The sequence below is a fragment of the Protopterus annectens genome, chromosome 5.part1, assembly GCF_019279795.1.
Source record: "Protopterus annectens isolate FY-2018-M chromosome 5.part1, PAN1.0, whole genome shotgun sequence".
Classification (NCBI taxonomy): domain Eukaryota; kingdom Metazoa; phylum Chordata; order Ceratodontiformes; family Protopteridae; genus Protopterus; species Protopterus annectens.
The window spans coordinates 614577641-614603947 of NC_056736.1; the positions used below are offsets into that span (position 1 = coordinate 614577641).

The following is a 26307-nucleotide window of genomic DNA, read 5'->3' on the forward strand; positions in this document are numbered from 1 at the left end:
TATGTGTTTTGTGTTGCTATGTGTGTGTTTTGGTGGTGTAGGTTTTGAGGGACTATGTTATATATGTTATATATGGGAATAACAATTGGCTCAAGTACTGGTGTCATTCTAAGGGGATCCAATGTCTGTCTGCCTGGGATGATATGTTGGACAAGCCACGCTGCTTCGCAAGGGATGGCTTACACCTGTCACCACTGGGCTTCCGGATATTGGCTAAGGCTCTTGCCACCCCCATAGTGCCTTTTTTAGGCAAGGCTCAAAAGACAAACCCACCTCCTTAGAAAACAAAAATGGAAAAAAACTAAGGGTAATGCTGCTCAATGCCAGAAGTCTAAATCTCAAGATGCAGGCACTTGATGCACTCCTCAGCATGGAGAACATCGACGTCTGTGCAGTAACTGAAACCTGGTTCAATTCTCCTGAGAGCACCCCAGCACTACCAGGCTATACCTCGTATCATGCTTTTCGGCCCCAAAACCCGGCGAACCACAAAGGAGGAGTGTCCATATTCATAAAGGACACCCACACCTCCAGGTTAGTAGCAACACATGAAGCATCAGAGACCATACAGGTGCAACTAACCATAGGCAAAACTGCTATACAACTGGTAGCATGTTACAGACCACCCTCCCAATCTCAAGAACCCCACTCAGCCTTCCTGATGACATTGGAGGATATGCATGTATCACAAAATACCATCATACTGGGAGACTTCAACTACCCAAACATAGATTGGGTACATTATTCTAGCCCTAATACCCTAGCCCAAAGGTTCCTGGAATTCATAAATTCAAATGCACTGGAACAACTAGTCACCTCTCACACTAGGGGAGAAAATATACTAGACCTGATCATCACAAACATGGGGACAAAATGCTCCACACCGGAAGTATACCCCTCACTAGTGATATCTGACCACAAACTAATCACCCTGGATATACATATCCCACCTCCACCCCCAGCACAAAAGACCACAGTGAAAAACTTCTCAAAAGCAGACTTCACTCTTCTTAAGACTGAGATGGTATCCTTTAAACTCACTGTGCCAGTGGATACCACATCCCACAATGCCGAATCCTTCACAAATGCTTTCTATGGACATCTCCAAAAATGCATGGATCATGCAATCCCAAACAAATCCAAGTCCCTCTCCACCAAATGTAAGCGTCCTGTCTGGTGGACCTCAGCCATAAACAAATTGTATAACAAAAGAAGGAAGCTACTGCACGTCAGAGCGAAATCCCATGAAGGGAAGACATCTCTGATCAACATTAGCAGAAAACTACATTCTCTCATAAAACATCCAAGGCAAACTTTGAGAGAAAAATCGCTAAGGACACTAAAGATAACCACAAAGCCTTCTTCAGCTATGTTAGAAACCTGGGTGGAAACCCTCAGATATGCTCAGAGTTGGTTCACAACAACAAAAATACACTGAACCCACAGATATTGCTAACATTCTGGCTGACAGGTTCAGTGCAAATTTCTTGCCTCCTTCACCCCAAAAGAAGAAATACTTATCCCAGCTGAATGTAATCTCCCTGTCATCTCAGATGTCCAAGTGAGAACCGCCTAAACAAAGCAAAAACACAGCATCAATGGGACCTGACGGTATCCCGGGTGCGTGTTACGTGAACCCCAAGTGGCGCTAAACCCACACAAAAAAACGATATTTAACCTAAGCTTCACTTGGGTATATGTACCGAAACACTGGCGTACAGCAACAGTGGTCCCACTCCACAAGGGGTGCCTCTACAGACCTTGAAACTACTGCCCCATAAGCTTGACTAGCCTGGTCTGCAAAGCTATGGAAAGAATCATTATGGAACTCATAAACGGAGACATAGGGGACCTACAGACGCTTGACCCCACCCAGTTCGGCTTTGTAAAGGGCAGATCCTGCCTTTTAAACCTGGTTGACTTTTACAGTCACTAGAGCCATTGATGAGGGCAAAGCAGTCCATACAGCATACCTGGACTTGGCTAAGGCCTTCGACACAATACCCCACTCAGGCATCATAGATAAGCTAAACAGCTTAAAAGTAAACCCTTATGTCACTAGATGGGTTGCAAACTGGCTAAAGGACAGAACCCATAAAGTTAAAATCGCTGGAGCAATGTCAGACTCAAAGCCAGTCACAAGTGGTGTCCCACAGGGATCTGTCCTGGGACCCCTCTTGTTCGGCATTTATTTCTCAGATGTTAAAGCAAACATGGGAGGGCTGTGGCTGACAAAGTTCGCAGATGACTGCAAACTAGGTGCCATAGTCGATACACCAGCAGATACACACACCCTACAAAAAGGCCTCACTGAAACGGACAACTGGTGCCGTAGTCACGGCCTTAAACTAAATGCCAAAAAATGTATAGTTATCCCTTTTGGAAAAAACAAAGTACCCACAAATTATCACATAGACAGCAACCCACTGAGTACGGAAAAAGTAATCAAAGACCTAGGGACCCAAGTAGACAGCAACCTCACATTTGACACCCACGTTGCCAAAGTGGTTAGAAAAACATTCTACCTTGCACACCTCATCATGAAGGGTTTCACATCCAGATCCAAGGATGTTATTGTGCCCCTATATTCCTCCCTCATCAGACCCATGATTGAGTACAATGCCCCATTTGGTATGTACCTCACCCGGCACTTGCAACAGCTGGAGAGACCACAAAAGTACCTCACCAAAAGGATCAAGGGTCTCTAACATATGTCTTATTCTGCCAGACTAAAGAAACTTCAGCTCTATTCAGTAGCATACCGCCTGCTCAGAGGTGATCTCTGCCTGACGTACAAGGCCATGTCCAATCAGGATCTGATGGACATGCTCCACCTCAAAAAATCCAAATCCATCAGGACCACGAGAGCTAAAGACTTAAACCTCGGCACAAGTATGAATAGGACATGCTGGAGGGATAGATTCATAACCTAGAGGCTTCCCATGCTTTGGAACAGGATCCCAGTTCGTATTAGGCCCTCACTGACTCTCTTCAAGAGAAATCTTGATGAGTGGATGGGAGATTGTAAGTTTACCCCAGGGGTCACATCTGTGTCACTGCTAGACAGGGGCACAGTAAACTAATTCTATTATATAAGGGGACCTTCACTGTGTCACTACTAGACAGAGGCACAGTATTCTAGATTTTATCTGTACATTTTTGTACCATTTCATGGGGTGGTAAAAGCCACATCACTATGGCTAGGCTTACAAATGCCCCAGGGCAGATAGCCTAGTACTATACTATGAAACTATGAAACTATGTGATGAGTGTGGTGTAGTGCAAGTGTTTACCTTCTTCTCTTGACTGTCTAGTCCAGTCTTGGGTGAAGAGACCTTTGCTTCCAGTTTGGCTATATAAGTGCATCTCTCACAGGTTGTAGCATTGGGTGGTAGGAGGAGTGGGTTGTCTGCGTACATGAGGCAATTGCTGCATTGCCCCAAGATGCCCAGATTCGTCAGATAGACAGGAGAAAACATCAGGAGTTGACCCTTAGACATGCCTGGATATGTGTGACTGAAGTATATACTTTTATCCCCAGCCTTTCCATAACTTTGCTCTCCTTATCTAAGGGGAGAAGTGAAGTTGAAGGCAAAAGCTTTGAGGGCTTATCTGCAGCCACTGAGACTGTAGCTGGAGCTGCAGAAGGGCACTTAAATAAAAACTTGCAATCTTCTGGCACTTTGTAGAACCTGTCTGGCCTTTTAGGGACAGGAGTTTGTGAATCTGGACACCTAGAAGCAGAGGAGAAAGCATCCAAGAAGGCTGGAGGCACCAGAGGTACTACAGATGGGGATGGGGAATCCATCTGTAATTGATCATAATATCTTTTTTGTATCTCAGAAACCTGAGAGCAGTCACACTGGAAACATTTCCTCATCTTCACAATGGTCTCTCCAAAGGTAATATCCTCCCCTGGAGATTCAGTTCCATTTTATTCCTCCTCTGGGGAAGCATATTCCAATGAAGAAGACATCTGGGCAGAATATGCCAAGGACTCATCCCCAGAGGAATCATCTTCATTTGAAGAATCCTCAATCCTAATTTTTTTTGAGGAGAAACTGGAGAAAGGGAAAGAAAAGGGAGTGAGACCTTGTAGCTTGCTTAAGGGCCATAAAGGCATTAAACAGTCCGTATGAAAAGGCTTGCCAATCAGTAGATTGTTCCTGAGAAGAATGCTTAATTTTCTGCTTTTTCTTAAGTGAAGCATCCATATGGTGGAAGGATGATGGACCCATTATTGGCCTGCATTCAATAATATTGCTAATGGCCTCTTCATGAACAAGGATTTGTATAATGCCTCACGGACCACCAGATACAATGAGCCTGAGTACCCTCCCTACGTCCATAGTGGATGTCTGCATATTCCACGAAGACGTGCTCGCAAGATCCTTTGGGGCCTCTACAGCAGTACCCATGGAAAAATCACTGGCTACCTCCAAACAGGTCTCTGGGCCAACATCAGCCTCATGAGAAACATTTGGAACTGAAGGAGTAGCAGATACCTCAGGCCTAGATTTCTTGGCCTTCTTAAGAACAGGCTCCCTGAAGGGCCCGACGCACCATCCATGGCATCATGTGCTAAATGCTTAATTTAATGCATTCTCTCTCTAAATATAAATTAAGAGAAGCAAGATGATTAGGCAGGGTCTCTGGGACAAAGGCCTTGCAAATAGTACAGAGGTATAGTTGTGGTTAAGGCCTAGGCAAAAAAGGCACAAATCGTGGGAATCCTTATGTGGAATTTGCCTTCCACACTGACACTTGCCCTTTCTAGATGACGTATAACCTTAGCAAACAACAGTAACACAAAAATTTACAGGGAAAAAAACAAACAAAAAAAAAAAAAACAATGAGGCACTTATCTGACTCGAAATCCACAACTTTTTTGTCAAGCAAACAACTGGAGAAGTCATTCAGAATGGTGGCAGAAAAGTTCTGAGGATGGTACTGTATGTGCGGATGTCTGGTATATACCCGACATCATGGGGTCCTATGTGTGACGTCGCACGTACCTAACAGTAGCTTTAGACTTTTGTATACTGGCCAGATGTTCGGGTCAACCTACGGCAGACTATCTCATGTTATGAATACTGCAACGTATGAATAGAAGGACATCACACAGCCTTCTGATCTTACAGAACCAAAGGCAAGTATGCTACATGTTGCACAACAAAAACAAAACTTAATTTTTATTTATTTACATTTATTTTCTTGGTTAAGCAGGTAGACAGACTAAGACATGTGGTTCTTTTTAGCCCATAATTCAAGCCATGAGGCACAAATAACAATATACACAATATTACATGCTTTCTCATATGAGCAGTGTACAAAAAACATCTTGTAAAAGATCAACTAGATATACAAATAAATAAATTATTATACCTGAATACAAGTGAGTTTGTCCTTCCAAAACCCAAAACCAGAGACTCCGTGATTTCAATGCTTTCAACTCTCATTAAAGGAACCAGCTGTTTTAAGAGAACGGCTACAGAAGGTGTTCCTATGACCTGCAACACAGGTAAGGAAAAGTGAAATGTAAGATGGTGGAATATGACAGAGGCATAAGTGTTTGTGTCACATGCTCTTACACTACTACTGATGTCCAGGTAGCAAAATCTTTGCAACTTTTATAAAATGTAGCCAGTGCCCTCCTGTTGTTATACCAGAAATTTGTCTACCTATAGCTTCAATCCGAAGAGGACAGGTATTCGAAAATGGACAGCATCGCAGTCACCATAGACAACAACTTCAAGGTGTCCTATGCAAAGCAATTGCAACAAAATACTGTATATAACAGACCTTTGTCAGTGCTGAATACTTAGTTACAGACTGCGCATGTTTTGTTGTATGGAGAAATGCTAAGGTATAGTTGGTAATGGAGTAGTACACTTAAAGAACTGTTTGACAGTGTCAGGGGTAATGCAAAAGATGGAGACAGACCTAGCACGCAAAACCAAAGACTGAACCGTAATACTCCCCAAATTATTACTATGTTTGTGGTATCATCAAACAGAATAATGTTTAAAACATACATGTATGCTCAAATCAAATCGGTCACTTGACTTATGTAAGTAACTTTCAGAAACACAGATGCGTACAATCATGGTCATATATTTTCAAAGTTGCACGTACAAAGTAACACAGACAGAGACGTTTCAAGCTGGCAGCCTAGAAAAAAAAGAGTTTACAGAATTACAACATTTTCAAACATTATTATTTGGCAGTTAAGGGACACCTTGTGACTCAGATAAGTCTAACTGACTCAGATTATGTCTGACTGCTGGGAAAAGTTAATCGTTATTTAAACATTAATGTATTTTCTTTGCAGTGAATAGTCTTACTTTTAGTGAAGGCCTCCAACCATTTTTCATATAAGCTTGAGGTATAAGGCCTTTGGTATACTGCCTCATATGATGCAGCTTATTCAAAAAAAGGTTGCATGACAGTGATAGAAATCTACATTTTGATGCACACTGTCCTTGGCTCCATATCACAACTGAGGCCCACTGTTGCAAGCCTCACAAAAGTATAAAATAAACTGCAATTTGTATACTAAAACATCAAATACTGAAATATGGTATTACAATGATTACGATGTTTTGCAAAAGAGCAAAACCGCTTGCTCCTCAATATAAAGGGCAAACAGCCCCCCTCCCCACATACACCCACTGCTAACTATATAAAGCAACTCTGAGCTTCAGCTTCTTCAGAGTTGGGTTAATATTTCAAGAATCTTCAACCTCAGATCTGGTGAATATATTCCACATAATGGCTGTAACATTCTTATAATTCCAATGTCACAATTATGATCCTCAGATTTACAACGGACAGGCCTGTCTTCTGAAAGTTTGCATTCAGCTGGGGTTTTAACGATGTCCCCAACACTGTAGTGAGTCTGTTTTTCTAAAGTGGGCATGGTTGCAAAACATTCATAAACAGCTGTTTCTAGTGTAGATTTTTGAAATGGAGAGAGCATCATTAGACATATAGATGCATGATGAATTCTGAAAATGGAATTCATCTAAAAGACAGCAAGTTAAAAACATTTTCCATCAGTATTCCTAATCCTAGCTTCCAGCACTTCAAAATAAGGGTACACTCCTGCCAGGTAAATGCTCTTTTCAGAGTTCATTATTTGATTATCATTAGTACATGTTCCTTTGATTCATCTCAGTCTAGGAGAATCTATTCTGCCTCCACAAGAACCACATCTGACTGCACTGCACAGGCCACAGAGCCCAGCACACAGGTACTGCCACCAAGGCACTGCTCATTGTACAGCTTTTATATCATGCAGTGTAGAGTGTGTATTCTGCCCTGCATAATGGGATATGTACCTCAGACCTCATTCTGCATATTATGCATTGCATGATGGGATATGTACCACAGACCCCACTCTGCATATTCTGCACTGCATGATGGGATATGTACCACAGACCTCATTCTGCATATTCTGAACTGCATGATAGGATATGTACTACAGACCTCATTCTGCATATTCTGCACTGCATGATGGGATATAAACAGCACACTTTGTGATATTTATTTTATATGTATGATGAAGTATTCACTACAATAGTCATTCTGCATATTCTGTACTGTATGATATGATATGTTCCACAGACATCATTCTGTATATTCTGCATATTCTGTATTGTATGATGCAATATGCACCACAAATGTCATTCTGTAGTATATGATGCGATCTGCATCAGAGACATAATTCTGCATATTCTGCTCTGTAGGATGCGATACACACCATAGACCTCATTCTTTATCTTCTGCAGTATATGATGAGATATGCATCACAGAAATTATTCTGCATATTCTGCACTGCATGATGGGATATGTACCACAGATCTCATTCTACATATTCTGCCTGCATGATGGGATATGTACCACAGACTTCATTCTACATATTCTGTACTGCATGATGAGATATGTACCACAGACCGACAGACAGAGACATCATTCTGCATATTCTGTACTGTATGATGCGATTTGGGCCATAGACCTCATTCTGCATCTTCTGCAGTATATGATAAGATATGCATCGCAGACATCATTCTGCATATTCTGCACTGTACGATACGATATGCATCGCACACATCATTCTGCATATTCTGCACTGTATGATGCGATATGTACCACAGACATCATTCTGCATATTCTGTACTGTATGATGCGATATGTACCACAGACATCATTCTGCATATTCTGTACTGTATGATGCGATATGCATTGCACACATCATTCTGCATATTCTGCACTGTATGATGCGATATGTACCACATACATTATTCTGTACTGTATGATGCGATATGCATTGCACACATCATTCTGCATATTCTGCACTGTATGATGTGCTATGCATTGCAGACATCATTCTATATATGCTGCACTGTATGATGCCATACGCATCGCACACATCATTCTGCATATTCTGCACTGTAAGATGCAATATGCACCACAGAAATCATTCTGCATATTCTGCACTGTATGATGTGATATGCTTTGCAGACATCATTCTGCATATTCTGCACTGTATGATGTGATATGCATTGCACACATCATTCTGCATATTCTGCACTGTATGATGTGCTATGCATTGCACACATCATTCTGCATATTCTGCACTGTAAGATGCAATATGCACCACAGAAATCATTCTGCATATTCTGTACTGTATGATGCGATATGCATTGCACACATTATTCTGCATATTCTGCACTGTATGATGTGCTATGCATTGCAGACATCATTCTATATATGCTGCACTGTATGATGCCATACGCATCGCACACATCATTCTGCATATTCTGCACTGTAAGATGCAATATGCACCACAGAAATCATTCTGCATATTCTGCACTGTATGATGTGATATGCTTTGCAGACATCATTCTGCATATTCTGCACTGTATGATGCGATATATACCACAGACATCATTCGGCATATTCTGCACTGTACTGTACTGTATGCTGTGATATGCACCACAAACATCATTAATGCAGTCAGAATTAAAAAGCTGAAGAGAATAGTAGAGAATGTATCGAACAATAAAAGAATAAAACTGATTCTAATAATCATCTCTTCAATGCTTGATATAGTAAGAAATTTGTTGCCTTATTAGAATACTCAAATATATAAATCATTTATTTTTTCGCTAGTGAAAACAAGATAATAAATACATGAAAACACTTATTTATTGACTTGAAATTAGAGTCAAATGATTAAACTTAAGTCTGCTGAACTGAATGAGGATTTTTTAACATAAGAATGACAATGGGCTTTCACTTTGGTTACTTATAATCATAAAGGTAATAATCATGAACATCCAGCCAAAGTTTATTTATCATTCACACTGTTTTCAGATACAGCTATGTAACATACTGTCTGAGCATGCTGTACATTCATGCCCCATCTGAGTCACACAAATTAATTACATCTGACATAGATCTAGAAATTTGAAATGTATTGTTGTTTGTAAGCTAGGAGTATGATCATGTTTGTGTGAGATGAAGGAGAGAAGTATTGTGGCTGAATGTAATGTATGCATGAATGTGAGAGTAAGTCTTGAATGTGTTGTGTCTGGTATTTATTTATGTTGCAGAGGTTAATACACATATGTAAGTTTTTGAATGTGAAGTGAGTAATGTGACTAGTATGGTATGTGTCATCTGCTATACAAGGATCATAGAACTTATTTTTAAAGTTATCAGCAATAGTAAAACACACTGTTGTTTGTTACTGGCCACCGAATAGTTCTCACTGAAACCATCTGCATCAACTGCTGTCTGTATCTCTTCAATGTGTGATTTACTCCGCATCTGTATTAAGTGGCCAAACATAAATTACCCTGAGTTATTAGTCTGGATATGAGGTTGGCATTCATTTACATTCCTTAAAGTCCAGTTATTGATAAAACTATCTATTTACCTCAGGGTTTTCTTTTGCAATAAACTGCTTTATGCAGATTGCAAGACCAATAATTAATGGGTATGCATGTAGGGGGAACTTTGACAAAATTGTTGTTTTACTTTTATAAATTATCCTTCCACTTTGTCATTGTGTGAAATGACAGGATGTTGCTAACTTGTTTCTGTCAACAATAACCTCTTAACAAAACTGCTCCTTGAATAATGGGTCTACTTTGTGAATAGTGGGGTCCATTTTGAAATACTAAAGAAGACCTCCCTTATGCTTAGGCTAATGACACTTAGCAGCACACTACCCCTCAAAATGAGCACTTGTAAGACGCCAAGGAAAGAAGTTTAAAGCATTTCTGTCAGGGTGCTATGGCCCTGCAACCATCAATGTAAGCGTCTCTGCCTTCACATCTTGGTTTCGAAATATACTACCTTCAATGGTCACAAGAACTCTGCAACAAAGGGAAATAACTTAATTTCCTTTTCTCAGAGTTGATGCGACTCCAGTGGTGGTATGCTAGTATTGTGTCTCATACCATTTTGAAATCTTGTTTGTACACTGGTAACTATGGCTTATTTTGACTTGTGCTATCACTGAATCGGACATCAGACTGACAAGTGCAGAGTAATTATGTTTCCTGTAGTGACAGAAAGCCTTACCTGTTTTAAATACTTCTGGAAGGAAGTCAATAAGGAAGTCAATTTATTTTCAGAGCTCATTTTGTCTCAGTGTTGATGTTATGGAATCCAGGGTTCATTGCAAACGTAACTTGCTAACTACTTCAATTACAATAAATTACAGCAAAAGAGAATCTGAAGCTAACTGGTGATTATGGAGCACACTAGACCCCCTCAAAATTGTGGGTCCATAACAGCAAGTGGCATGGTTACACAAACTGATAGTAATCATATCACATGGTCAGGCATGCATCACTTTTAGTAAGACCAAGTAAGAAGATAGATTAGGTAGGTAGGTAGGTAGGTAGGTAGACATATATACAGACAGGCCAGCAGACACACGATAGATAAGTTTTCCACTCACATGGAAAAACTTTATTTTTAACTTAGTAAACCTAAGCTGTGCCTGCAAATGGTCTGTTGTGATCAGTGTACTATACTGCTAAACAAATTTGTATATAAATAAAGTAGAATATAATGCAATAAAGACAGACAGATTGGAAAGATAGAGAGCTACATATATTGAGAGACAGATAAACAGATAGACAAACAGGGAGACAGAGAAATTGTTCTGTTTGTAACATTTGTAAGGGGGGCTGCCCCCTTGCAACAACTATTTTTTAAGATGAAATGTGGGAGTTTATCTCCAGAAACTGTCAGAATACTTTGGCTAAAGCTGTCAAAATATGCTAGTTCCATAAATTTCTGAACACTATGCAGAAACAATGGTGATGACCATTGTTCTCTGTTTTTACCATTTAAACAATATGATACATGGGAGATGGTCACAACAGTTTATGTAACGAGTAGTGCAACAGATTTGGTCAGAAGTATGTTTTACCTTGTTGTCGTAGCTAATAGCACCATCAGGAGTCGTTGGCATAATTTCAGGTGTTGATGCCCTTAGGTGCCCGGGACTCATGATACTGGGTTTTGCTACACCAAAGCAAAGAATAAGATAATTTCGCCACAGATTTACATAGTTGTCTCCGCTGCTGACAGTGCTAGTTTTCTTTGCATAGACAGGGCTACTGCAATGAAAGATGAAATTAATGCTAAAAGGTGAGCTTGTAATGAAATAATTTAATCAATTTAATTCAACTGATCTTATATGTTGACACTAAACTGTATATTCCACTTGTCAAATGTTTAAATAATACAGACAGCAACTCTTCAATAAAAATTTTCAGTGAAATACTTCATGCTAGAAACCAACCTATTTTTTCATCTTTATTATAATGTTTCAAAATGTCAAACATAAAACTATACAACAGTCATTAACTGCATACTGGTTTGATACAAAAACATAAAAACGGATAAATATACCGACGTGTGATAAATAATAAAAATGACCCCCCCCCCCCAGCCCCCAACCCAAACATCCTTACTCTCACTAATATCACACTACTAACCGTGAGGTTAACAGTAAAATGAGGTAGGGTAATACAAAAGGCATCTTATCCCAAACTTTGTGATAGCACTAGGGGGAGGTTACAGATTCAGAAAAGTGAGTTCAAGTAGGCATATAAAAACCTGACTGTATATATAGTAAGATGTCTTGTCAGGTGCATTTGCCCAAAATAGAGTACTGACAGTTATGCATTTTATAATTAACATGGACAGCTAGTCCTTGAATCTTAAGACGTTAAGTCTTTTTCACTGGCAATGAGGTAAGATTAGGCTAGATAGGGAAATAATGCTGATGGTTTTAATGTAATCCTTTTTTTCCTAGGTGTCCTCCCACCTGCTGACAATCAAGCCTATCCCTGTAGGACTTAAGCCCAGCCATGGTCTACTGATGGAGAGTCCTCAGAGCTATTAGAATGACAGCCATCCAGAAGACACATTATTAATGTAGACATCAAGGAAGATTATTTATTTTCTGGTGAACTCACTGTTAAAATTTTAATCAAGGAATGTAAAAGACAATTGTTTAAATACAAATCTCGTACTTATGATAATTTATATTCTGATAAATGTCTAAAAAATGCAATGAGCTCCATCAGGGCTACAGACTTATAAATACCTGATGGGTATTTCTACTTCTGATAATATTATTTATAATTAATAACCAAAATCAACCAGATGTAGTAAAAAACAATCCAAAATCAAAAGCCAATAAATTGGACACCACCGCAATAACATTCACAATATTTATTTAGTGCTTTCATTTCGATATTTGAGACTTCTTCAGAATACACATACAAAACCACCACCATCATCATCATCATCATCAGCCCTGTTTTTCCCCTTTTCTACATGGGGTCGGGAATTGTGTTAACTTTTGGCATCTCTCTTGATTCAATGCCACATTCCTGCCTTCTTCAACACTCATGCCTGACTGTCGCAGATCTTCTTTCACACAATCCAGCCATCTCTTTGCTGGATGTCCTCATTTCCTCTCACATTCTTCCAGTCTGTCCCAAATCTTCCTCACCGGATTGTCTTCTTCTTTTCTACACATGTGCCCAAACCACCGTAATCTGTTCTCTTTGATATTATCTGCAATTGGAGCTACTTTGGCTTCTGTTCTGATATCCTCATTTCTTCATCTGTCCCACAGAATGCATCCTACCACCCTTCTCAGGCACTTATTTTCCATCACCTCTAGCTTCTTCATCTGCTCTGTCTTTACTGCCCAAGTTTCTGCCAGTTGGCTGCGGCCCTGCTGATTCTAGTCCCCTCTGATTCTAGCCTTGATCTCTTCATTCAGACTTCCTTTCTCCTCGACCACCTCTCCCAGATACTTGAAGCTGTTTACCTGTTCCACTATCTTCCCTTCTATCTCAGTTCTCAGCTTCTTCTGATTTCCCCAGTTTGCTGCCATTACCACTGTCTTATATGTGGTTAGTTTCATCCCATGTGCCTTCAGTTTTGCATTCCATTGTACTATACTTTGCTGGAGTTCTTGCTCAGTCTGCCTGTAATGTCACATCATCTGCATACAGCAACTTTGTTGATCCGTCTCCTCCATCCTGTTTGCTAATGTAGTTCATCATCAGTATGAACAGCAATGGGCTCAGAGCTCAACCCTGGTGTACACCCACTCCCACTGGGAACCCCTCTGTGAGGCTGAACAGTGTTCCTACTTGGGTCATTGGGTCCTTCTATATAGCCTGCACTAATTCTATCAGTGTTTCTGGGACTTCGAACCACCACAGTACTGCCCAGATCAGCTTTCTTGGGACCTTGTCATATGCTTTCTCTAAGTCTAGGAATGCGCAGTTGGACTGTTTCCTCATCTCTAGCTTCTTCTCAACTATCTGTCTGACTGCAAACATTGGGTCACTTGTGCTACATCCTGATCTGAATCTGAACTTCTCATCTCCCATCTTACATTCTACTACTCTGCATATCTGTTTATCAATTCCTCTCTAGAACTTTCAAGCAATGTGATAAGAGTTTGATGCCTTTGTACTGCCCACATTTGTGGCTGTCCCCTTTGTTCTTGTACATTGGCACAATTATGCTTATTCTCCAGTCATCTGGAATACTCCTTTCTCTCCACACTGCTATTAGTACCCTCAGGAGCCATTTCTCCCCTATCTCACCCAGCATCTTTATCATATCTTCTGTGACCTCATTGGAGCCTGCTGCTTTCCCTGACTTCATCTTCCTTAGTGCTGTTCTTACTTCTTCTAGGGTAGGTTCCTCTTCTTCTCTCATCATAGGCTGTTTCTATGGCAGTACAGCGTCTGTGGGGTTTTCTTCATTCAGAAGCTGCTGGAAATACTCTTTACATCTGCCTTTGATGTCCTGTGGACTGGTGAGCAGGTTGTTGCTGGCATCTCTTATGAAGGGTGTCTGACTATCTTCTTTATCTTTCTGTCCTTACCTTGCAATAGTTTTTTGTGCCACTCAATGAGTCGCTTTCCAGAAGTTAGTAGAGTGTTTTTGATGCCCTATTCTTTTGTATTGCAAGTCCTTTCTTAGCTTCTTTGTTGGCCAAAAAGTATTCCTTCCTTCCTAGCCTGGTCAGTTTTTGCTATCTCCCACTTTTTTTTCCTGCACTCCTTTCTTTTGATGACTTTCTGGACTTCTGCATTCCACCACCAGTTTTTTTATCTACCCTACTTCCAAATCTGACTCGGCAACATATCTGTTCTGTAGTCCTCACACTTGCTGTTTTGAGGCGCTGCCACTCATATTCAACACCACCTATTTCTTCTTCTCCTTGGGGTGCTAGAGCCCTGAGTAATTCCTTGAGCTGTTGTATTTTCTCTATAGTCAACTTCCAGGTCTTCAGCCTGGTCTCTGTTGACCTTAGAGCCTTCTCTGACCACTGCTTGCAGCTGGTTGTGGCAGCTAATAGTTTATGCCGTGGGCTGACTGTTCGACTGGGGATGATTTTGCAATCATTGATTCCTCCCCAGTGCCTTTTCCTTACTAGGAAGAAGTCTACCTGAGTTGCATGTTGGCCACTCTTGTATGTGATCTTGTGATTGTCTCTCTTTCAACTAAGAATACACATACAAAACCATTCCCCTTAAATAACCAAGGCAATAGTCATATGACTACAGTAGCCAATCAGATTCCACACCCTATTTTAAAACCCAATATTATAAAAAAAAAAAAAAAAAAATATATATATATATATATATATATATATATATACACACACACACACACACACACACACACACATACACACACACACAATATTAATATAGAGTCTCCTAAATTATTCACTATAAACTCAAAGATTTCATCTTTAAAACACAATTGATGGAAATCTTACCATTAAGTCCTGGAGCTAACCTGCATTCATTTTAAGTTGCCAAACAGCTTGTGGACTTCCAAATACAAGTCAGCCCCACCACCTCTAGGATTAACAGCAGGTTTTTCAACAGCAACAAATAAAAACTTATGATTTGGGAATTCTCTCAACTGCTCAGTTAATGGATTATTGCTATTATCCTTACCAATGTTATAAATGTGTTTATAAATACATTCTCTAAGGGATCCTGTTGTCTTCCTGATATAGAACTCTTTACAGCATTGACAGAGACCTGCATAGACAAGTCCTTTGGTAGCACAATTACAACAAAAATTTGAGTGAATCAAAACATTCCCATTATGTGCTCTACTTACCTCAAAAATATATTTGCAATAGTTACAGCTACTGCATTTATAGGTACCCTATCTAGATGTACCCCATGGGTAACAGAACCAGCATGTTCAGTCATGTTCTTCAGACAAATGCCTTTTCTTGTCATAAATTTGGGAACCAACCCAGACTTTTTCAATCCCATCAAAATAGTTGAATACACCCCAATTTTTTGTATCATAAGTGAGATGGAGACGAGTGGTCATGAGTTCTATTGCCTATGATAAAAAGATGTCAGCAGTTTTATGTGCTGAAACTTATGAGGAAGTAACAAAAAATGAAATGCATGCTGCATTTAAAAGAATCAATTGTTTATTATGTGATATGGTTATGCAAGGGCAGGTAATGTTGATTATCAATATTAAAAGGTGGATTATTGTTTGACACCTATGATTTTTGGCACTGCAAAAGTCTGTAAGAACTTGTTTGATCCTCCATTTTAGACCAATAGTGGATACTAATGCATCTAAGACAGATCTCTTGGCTAAGTTTATAGATTTAAAAATAAAAGATGTTGGAGGCAGTTTGGACTATCTATTAAAGAATTATGGGATTTTCTTACTAGAATAAAACAAGTATTATATGATGAGAATGTTATCTCTTTACAGTTGATGTGAAGAATTTGTTTTCAGTAATACTGAGAAGCTAGGCTTGGAATGGTGTTTGGAATTCCTTATTGAAAACAGTGAACTTACTGGGACTGAGTTTAATGTTATTTTGACTTTGCTGGAAATTGTTTTGACCTATAACTTTACATATTTTAAGGGGATTAATAGGCAAAAGGAGGGGGTAGCCACGGGAGCTGTATGTGCTCCTATATTTGCAAATATTGTTATGGCAACCCAGGAAAAGACATTTGCATTTAATTAGTTTTTTGCAAAATCATTGTCCTTTTATACCCGATACCTGGATGATATTTGTATTTTCTGGACTGACCATCCAGATAAAATAGATGATTTTTTAAAGTACATTACTAGGACTACATCTTTTCTTAAGGTTATATCATCAGATGTGTTACATTATCTTGATATTAAATTAAGCAGGGATGCCTCTAATAAAAAGTTAAGGTCACTTATTTACAGAAAACCAACTTATTCCAATTCTATGCTACACTTTGATAGCTGTCATTCACTGTTCCAGAAGAAGGCTGTTGTCAAGAGACAAACCGTTAACAGCTAGGATGATCTCGGAATCTAGGGATTTTTGGATGAAGGTAATAAACTTAAGGGTGTGTTTATGAGTAGAAGTTACCCTGAAAGTTTCATTAGTAACACTATAGTGAGGTTATGCAAAAAAAAAATCATTTTTTATACTATTTTATTAAGGGCCACGATCTTTGGCAAATTTGAGCTAGTAATACATTTAATTATAATATTACATCAACTCTTAAAACAAATTTTAGAATAGATTAAAGGGACATAAAAGATATGTTTGTGAAAAATTGGGGTATCTTCAACTATTTTGATGGGAGTGAAAAAAGCTTGGGTCAGCTTGCTCAAATTTGTGACAAGAAGGGGTACATGTCTGAAGAGCATGGTTGAATGTGCTGGTTCTATTATGCATATGGGGGTACCTCTAGATGGGGTACCTATAAATGCAGTAGGTATAACTATTGTGAGTATAGTTTTGGGGTAGGTAGGGCATGTATTGGGGATGTTTTGATTCACTCAGATTTTACTTGTAAATGTGCTGCCAAAGGACTTGTATACAGCACTCTGTCAACACTATAAAGGGTTCTATATTGGGAAGACAACAAGGTCCCTTAGAGAACTGATTTATGAACACACTTATAACATTGCTAACTAATGATAATATCAATAATGCATTAAACACTTGAGGGACTTCCCAAATCATACGTTTGTCTTCTCTGGTGTTGAAAAACCTGCTGTTAATCCTAGAGGTGGTGCTGCTGACTTGTATTTGGAAATCTGCAAGTTGTTTGGCAACTTAAAATGAAAGCAAGTTCAGCTTCTGGACTTAATGGCTTGATGGTATGACTTCCATCAATTGTGTTTCAAAGATAAAATCTTAAGGTTTATAATGAATAATTTAGGAGATTGTACATTTATGTTGTGAATATCCGCGGTGGTGTAGCGGTAGCGTTGTTGCCTCACAGCAAGAGGTTCTCCTGTTCGATTCTCGGCTGGAGTGCAGGGAGTGCCTTCTGTGTGGAGTCTGCATGTCCTCCCCACGATTGGGTGGCATTCGGCAGACATGCATAAATGGGTGTTCCTTCATTGAAGGTCGGACGTCGAGCTGGCACCTCGGCGTTTGTGAAAATCTATTGCCAATCATTAGTGGACCGGAGTTCCGCTGTGGCGACCCCTAACCAGGAAAAGCCAAAAGACAAATAACAACAACATTTATGTTGTGAATGTGTGTGTTTATATATATATATATATATATATATATATATATATATATATATATATGTATGTATGTGTACACACAGACACACACACACACACACACACACACACACACACACACACACACACACACACGCACACACACACACACATACAGTCCAGCACAATCCAAAATCTCTTCAGTATTACAGTTCCAGGCAAAAAATTTGTCTTGAGGCATTAATTTAAAAAGCTAGATAACTTTTATCTTCTTAAATGGCTGAATCACCACACAGTGGTGGAAAGCAAGCAAGCAAACAAACCGATTTTGCCTCCTGGCATCATCAGTGTAGCACAGGCATAAGCAATTCTTTCCTTTAAATATAACTTAATTTAAAGTCACAGGCAGCCAAATTCTATTCCTTGTAACTTGGGCACCATACATGTCATACATCACAGCTATGAAACTTCACCATACAAACATATTTACTTATATATAGGAGACTCATACATATATACACATATGTACATGCACTCTTAAAAAAATATAACATACTCTATATATAGATCTTCAATTTGTGGTATATATTCATATATCACATAAATATCCTAACTAGTATGTATATAAATGTATATGTGTATATATATATATATATATATATATATATATATATATATATATATATATGGGTCTACTATATTTGGTCGAATTACAGTTGGTCAAAAATGATTTCAGGCAGTTCACTTCACTTCACCGAAAATGAATTTCACTGAAAACCCATTTGGTCGAAAATGGAATGTAGCCCCTGCCCCAATGCAATGTGAACCTGGAGTGAGAATATAAAGTAAGGGTGGTGTGGGAGGCACAGCCCCCCACATAATTGCAGTGTATTCACTATTATATACATGTGTATCCATTAAAAATACATTGAAACATATAACATCAGTAAAAACTAGTTGCAAAATGTGGGGGCATAGCCCCCCACACTTCCCAATGTGGGAGGCTGTGCCCCCCAACTTTGTATTCTCATTTCAGAGTCACACTGCAGTAGGGTAGGGGCTATGTACCATTTTCGACCAAATGAGTTTTCAATCAAATGAGCTTTCAGTGAAGTGGGCTGCCTGAAATCATTTTTGACCAAATGTAATTCGACCAAAAGCAGTGGACCCATAGATATATACATATTGTGCGTACACACATTAAACCATCACCCATGTCTCCCTATCTACATGTGGACATCAATATAAAAATACAAAAATACAAAAACAAATATAAGGGGCATATTTGAATCTCAGAAATGTCACTCGTCTATCTACTGGCTATCTATACGCTTCAAAATTGTTCCTACCAATACTCGTTTAGACCTGGTTTATACATGGCTCCAAAGTTGATAATCCATAGCCTCTCTTTTTTATGTAACATACGATGTTTAGTATTATGAGATAGATTTTTACCCCAAACTAGGTCAATACCCACAAATACAAAGTGTGCTATATCATGCTCTATTTTATGCTTATAAAGCACACTTTTCTGTCCTCACTAAGATGGGTAGCTATCCTGGTCTTTAAGAGGTTAGAGGTCTGTCCAATGTAAAAGGCACCACACTGGCAAATAGCTATGTAAATAACCCAGTCAGTCCGGCATGTTATCAAATGTCTAATCGCAAACACCTTTGGAGTATTAATAGAAGTGAATGATTTGGTCTTAGAAATTACTTTGCAATATACACCATTACTGCAGTAAGTACTACCTCTTAAATCACTACTTTTAACATACCTGATTTCAAACTCATTTTTTTATACCAAGAAAGAACCTCTCCTATATTTCTACCACATCAATAACTATATGAATAGTAGTTATCAAGACACTGATCCAGGTACTTATTTGTTTTTTAATATATGCCAATATTTATTTATTATTTCTTTAATCCTAAATGTACTAGTACAAAATGTAGTTACAAATCTTATTTTAGACATCTCATGGACAAAGCCCTCTGATTTTTCTTTTTCTGGTTCAAACAATAGGGGTTCTCTCTTTAATTCAGTCGCCCTATTCCTTACCGATCGAATTTGTGAAACATTGTAGCCCTTTTTGATAAATCTGTTGCTCATTTTGTGAGTTTCTATGACATAATTATCATCATTGCTACAAATCCATCTTAACCTCTGGAACTGTGCTTTGGGTATATTGGTTACCATGTGTTTCGGGTGACAACTATTAGCCTCCAATAATGCATTTTTGGTAAAAGGTTTCCTATAGAGGCTAGTGGTCATAGTCCCATCCAACAATTTTGTAACATTTACATCTAAGAAGTCAATTGTGAATGGCTCAATCTTATCCACAAATTTCATCTCAAACTGGTTTGTATTCAAATACAAAACAAAAGTACTCCATTCCTTTATTGACCCGTTCCAAATACCTCAGCAGTCATCTAAAAAGCTCCACCACACGATCAAGTGCTTTTTAAAGGGATTCTTATCTCCATACATAAAGCCGCACTCTAAGAATCCCATAAACAGATCTGCGTAAATAGGGGCAAAGGTAGTCCCCATTGCGGTGCCTTTAAGCTGCAAATAACATTGTGTACCAAAATAAAACACATTATGTTCCATATATAGGTTTACTATCATATCAGCGATTGCACTTCATGCGATTTACCATTTCTATGAACCACAGAAACGAAAACAAAAACATCGACCACCAAAAAAGTCAAACACGGAAGTGGAGAATGTTCGAATTCGACACAATTTGAACATTCACCACACTTCTGCAACTGCTATTACTGTGCAACACACAGTAAAGAATGATTTTGCAGGGGGGCAAGCCCCCATATACCCCCCCCACACCCTGTTACTTATATATAAAAATTCCAAGATCGAGCTACAGTGAGGGAAAAGGTACATTTTCTGATCCCCACTATAGTGCAATCTGCATTCAAATACAGAAAGTCACAACTGCGAATGCTGAAGTGCGTTTGCTGTTGTGCATTTCTGCATTCATTCTTTCGTTACTAGGGAATGGGGCATTTTGGACTAATGTACATCGAACAAAGTCTGATTGCCGATTTGATAGTAAATCATATATATATATATATATATATATATATATATATATATATATATATATATATACACACACATATATATATATATATATATATATATATATACACACACACACACACACACACACACACACACACAGATATATATATATATATATATATATATATATATATATAGATATATAATATTAGATTTTAAAATTTGGTGTGGAATCTGATTGGCTATTGCATTCAAATCACTAATGTCTTGGTTATTTAAGGGGAATGGTTTTATGTACGGATTATTCTGAAAAAGGCTTGAATACTGAAATGAAAGCACTAAATAAATATTGTGAATTTTTCTGTGGTGGTGTCCAATTTGTTGGCTTTTGATTTTGGATTATTTATAATTAAATAGTAGAACTATTTAATGATACAATATACAACAAATTAAGAACCTCAAAGAAGATATTTCCCAAATGGACTGATGCGTAAGAATGCTTCTGTCTTTAATGATTGGTTCTGAGTTTGGTTTAATTTTTAATTGAATAGACTTATAAAAACATTATGTTATGAATCAGAAACTTAAAGTATTTAAATATGATTAAGCAGAATATAATACTGGGCCAGCATATCCATTAGCTAGGAACAAGAAGCATGTGACTGCTTGAACAAATAACAAACTTCCATCAGGAGGAAACAGTGGAAGTGCTTTTTTAGAGTCAGAAGATGCACAACAATTGAGTGTAATCAAATAGTCAATGTTTTCAGGTGCAACAGGCTTCCAATAACTTATTTAACAGTAGACTGGCCCTTTGGAATTAAATCAGGCCAACAGACTTTTCAATGCATTACCTTGAGGAAGAAAGGGTAAAGGTCAGGTCATAGCTAGGCACCTCTTCTCTGAGAATTCCTTCATTCAATATCAGTTCTAAGACTTTCTCAGACCTTCTCATCTATATACTCACCAAAGGATTCTCTTTAATTCTACAAAATCATGCTAATTTAGTTAATATTTAACTATAGTTATATACGTTCACCGGAATAATTTTACATTATATTGATTTTGTTGAAAGTGTTTCTGGCTGTTATTTAAAAGTTGGGCATATACAGTCCGGCTTCCCATGCTATTTTAAACATCTTAACTGAGTTGTAAGAAGAAACATGACAACTTGTTGGACATTTTACAATTTAGACATGAATGAAAGGAAAGCTCTAATTGAAGTAACATGTTTGATCTACATTTTATGGAAGCAGATAAAAATATCAGCGTAGTCTTTGTAGATAAATTGTATATATGCCTCAACAGTAAGTAAATAGGTTCATAGGTTCATAGATATACACTAGGCTAATGCCTTTATAAGCCTAGCTATGCAACCCAACCTGTTAACTCCCAACACCATAGGATACAAGGTATTCAGGGACACTCATCCACTCATCAAGGTTTTTCTTGAAGAGTGCTAATGAGGAACTTTGCTTGACATAGATGGGTAGCTTATTCCAGAGTATAGGAAGTCTCTGAGACAGGAATCTATCCCTCCAGCATGTCCTGTTTATTGTGGTGACAATGTTTAGGTCCCTAGAGCGTGTAGCTCAGAGGGACTGGGATTTCTTTAGGTGTTGCATGTCCAACAGCTCTGAGATTAACATAGCTTTATATGTTAGGCACAGATCTCCTTGGAGTAGGCGATATGCTACAGAGTAAAGCTGGAGCTTTTTGAGATGGTCAGTGTAGGGCATCTGTTTGAGGCCAGTAATTGTGAGGTACTTCTGTGGCCTTTCCAGCTGCTGTAGATGTCTTGTGAGGTACATTCCAAAAGGGGTGTTGTACTCTATAATGGGTCTAATGAGTGTCGAGTAGAGGGGAACAATGACCTCTTTTGTCCTGGATGAGAACCCTTTTATGATGAGGTGTGCCACATAGAATGATTTTCTGACTACTGTGACGATGTGATTATCAAAGGAGAGAGTACTGTCCACCTGGATCCCAAGGTCTCTTATCACACATTCGGTGTTAAGTAGACTGTCGTTTATGTGGTAGTTCATGGGTACAGAGTTTTTACCAAAGGGGATGACAATGCACATTTTGGCATTGAGCTTAAGGCCATGCCTCTGACACCAGGCATCTGTCTCAGTGAGGCCCTTCTGTAGGATGCCCACATCATTTGGGGACTCGACTATGGCTCCTAGTTTGCAGTCATCTGCGAACTTCATTAGCCAGAGGGCTTCTGTGTTAGTCTGTACTTCAGAGAAGTAGATACCAAACAGGAGAGGTCCCAGGACTGAACCCTGTGGTACTCCACTTGTTACTGGTTTGAAGTCCGATTTGGAGTCTGCAACTTTTACAGTGTGGGTTCTGTCAGTGAGCCAGTTAGCAACCAATCTTGTGACGTAGGGATTTATACCTAGTTTAGTGAGTTTAGCTATAATTCCAGAATGGGGGATGGTGTCAAAAGACTTGGTGAGGTCAAGATAGGCTGTGTAAACCATCTTACCCTCGTCTGTGGCTTTTGTGACTGCCTCAAAGAAGTCGATCAGGTTCAGAAGGCATGATCTGCCTTTCACAAACCCGAACTGGGTGGGGTCCAGAGTTTGGAGGTTAACAATGTCTTTGTTTGAGTTCCATGATGATATGTTCCATGGTATTGCAGACCAGGCTCATCAGGCTTATAGGGCGATAGTTCTCAGGATCAGTGGTGGCTCCCCCTTTGTGGAGTGGGACAACTATTGCTGTGCACCATTCAGTGGGCACAAAGCCTGACGTGAGACTATGATTGAACATGGTGCTTAGGTGGGGAGCCAGTTCGTTCTGAAGTTCATGTAAAATGCAGCCTGGGATGTTGTCCGGTCTCATGGATGCTGTGTTTTTGGTTTTAGAGGGTCCAGCTTTTACCTGCATAGATGTAATTACAGGGACTCCACATTCTTCCTGTATAGATATGGGCCCTAAAGTTAGCACTGAACCTATCTGCCAGGATGTTGGCAATATCACTTGGTTCTGTAATTTTCATGCTGATGTGCTGTAACTCAGAGCAGATCTGGGTGTTGCCATTGAGATTCTTGACATAGCTATAGAATGTTTTGTGGTTGCCCTTAGAAATAGTGGCAATTTTGTTTTCATAGTTAGCTTTGGAGGATCTTATAAGGGATCTCAGCTTCTTACTGAGGCTGACCAGGGAGCTCCTCCACTCATGGGATTTTACTCTCTTTTGCAACAGTTTCTTCCTTCTGTTGTAGTGTTTGTTTATGGCAGAGGACCACCAGATTGGCTTCCATTTTTTGGAGGATAGCATCTTGGTTCTGTTTGGGATAGCATGATCCATGCACTCGTGTAAGTGCTTACAGAGTGCATTTGTGTAGGACTCAGCAGTCGTAACTGTATTGTCCATCTGCATGGGAGTCATGAAGTTCATCACTTCTGTCTTAGAAAGCATGAAGTTGGCGTTGGAGAAAGTTTTTCAGTGGTTTCCTTAATGGTGGGTGGGGGCGGGATGCGGATATCTAGGGTGATTAGCTTATGGTCTGATCTGACCAACGAGGAGTTGACTTCAGGTGTGGAACAGTGGTCACTCATGTTGGTAATGACTAGGTCTAGGATATTGTCGCCCCTGGTGCTGGTGTGGATAAGTTGATCCAGGGCATTGGAATTTATGAATTCCAGAAAGCATTGAAGGAAGGCTTTTAAACCAGAAGGTTGGGGTAGTTGAAATTGCTCATTATTACGGTGTTTGGTTGAACCCTAATATTTTCCAGTATATCAAGAAAAGAGGAGTGGGAATCCTGGGGCATACTGGGGGATCTGTAGCAAGCTACAGTTTTGATTGCAGTTTTGCCCAGAGTTAGTTGCACTTGGATAACCTCGCCTGCATTATGCTGCGCAGCTAGCCTGGAGGTGTGGATATCCTTAATGAATATAGACACACCTCAACCTTTTGTGTTCAGGTCCAGGTTAGATGGCCGAAAAGTGTGCTATGAGTTATAGCCTGGTAATGCAGAGGTGCTCTCTAGTGCCTTGAACCAGTTCTCAGTCACTGCACAGATATCGATGTTCTCCATTTTAAGGAGTGCCTCGAGTGAGTGCATTTTGAGATTTAGACTTCTAGCATTGAGTAGCATTACCCTCAGTTTTTGCTTGCCTGTTCCTGTTACAGTGGTGAATTTGTCATTTGAACCTTGCCTAAAAAAAGACACTATAGGGGTGGCAAGACCCTTAGCCAGTATCCGGAATCCCAGGAGCAACAGGTGCAGGCTATCTCTGGCAAAGCATTGTGGTCTGTTGACCATGTCTCCCCAGGCAGACAGATACTGGATCCCCTTAGAATAACACCAGAAGCTTAGCCAATTGTTGAAGTCAATCATTTTGTCCTTGTACTGTGGTATCATTCTGGGTGATGGCAGGATGCTACTCAGGGCTAGGGTCATACCTGCCTGGGCTACAAGATCGGAGAGCTCTTCCATGTCTCTTTACATGTAGTCCAGTGAGGTATGTCTCAGGTCATTCACACCAACATGGACAATGGCAGAGTCATATTTGTACTTGTTGTGGATTGCACTGAGTGCATGGGTTATGTGGCTGATCCTGGCATGACAGGAAGCTGACAGTAACCTTCTCCTTGTTTAGCCTGATGAGTGGGACATCAGTGTGCCTGACTATAGGGTCGCCTATGACTAGTGTGTTGGGTACGTTGTTTTGCCTTATGGGCTCTGGTTTATTGGCACACTGAGTCTGTGGGCTATGTGTCATTTGGGTTGTGTTGGGGGGTGGAGTTTGCTTGCATTTCTGCTTTGGAGGTCTCTGTTGCTTGAGAAGATTATTATTGAGAGCCTCCGCAAATGTTTTTGTGTTTCTATGTGTGGATTTTGGTGTAGGTTTAGTGGGACTATGTGATGAGTGTGGTGTGGTGCAAGTGTTTACCTTCTCCTCTTGACTGTCAAGTTCAGTCTTGGTTGGAGAGAACTTTACCTCCAGTTTGACTAGATAAGTGCATCTCTCACAGGTTGTGGTGTTGGGTGGTAGGAGAAGAGGGTTGTCTGTTTACATGAGGCAATTGCTACATTGCCCCAAGATGCCCAGATTCATCAGCTAGACAGGAGAGAACACTGGGAGCTGACCCTTGGACATGCCTGAATAAAAACTAGTTTCCTCTAGACAAGTGAGGAAAGTGAGTATAAGAGCTGTTTTTCTCTAAGCAAGTGA

At 39.5% G+C, this 26307-nt stretch overlaps 1 protein-coding gene across 7 annotated transcripts in view; it reads right to left on the minus strand.

Annotated features, from left to right (window-relative positions):
* The window catches only part of FRY (FRY microtubule binding protein), a 2210679-nt gene that overhangs the window by 700864 nt on the left and 1483508 nt on the right, over positions 1–26307 (minus strand). For all 7 annotated transcript variants that reach the window (XM_044073229.1, XM_044073230.1, XM_044073228.1 and 4 more), the window contains exons 22-23: positions 11453–11642; positions 5386–5510 (exon numbers count right to left, since the gene is read on the minus strand). In XM_044073229.1, the coding sequence (XP_043929164.1) occupies positions 5386–5510; positions 11453–11642 (315 nt within the window). The remainder of the gene's footprint in view (positions 1–5385; positions 5511–11452; positions 11643–26307) is intronic.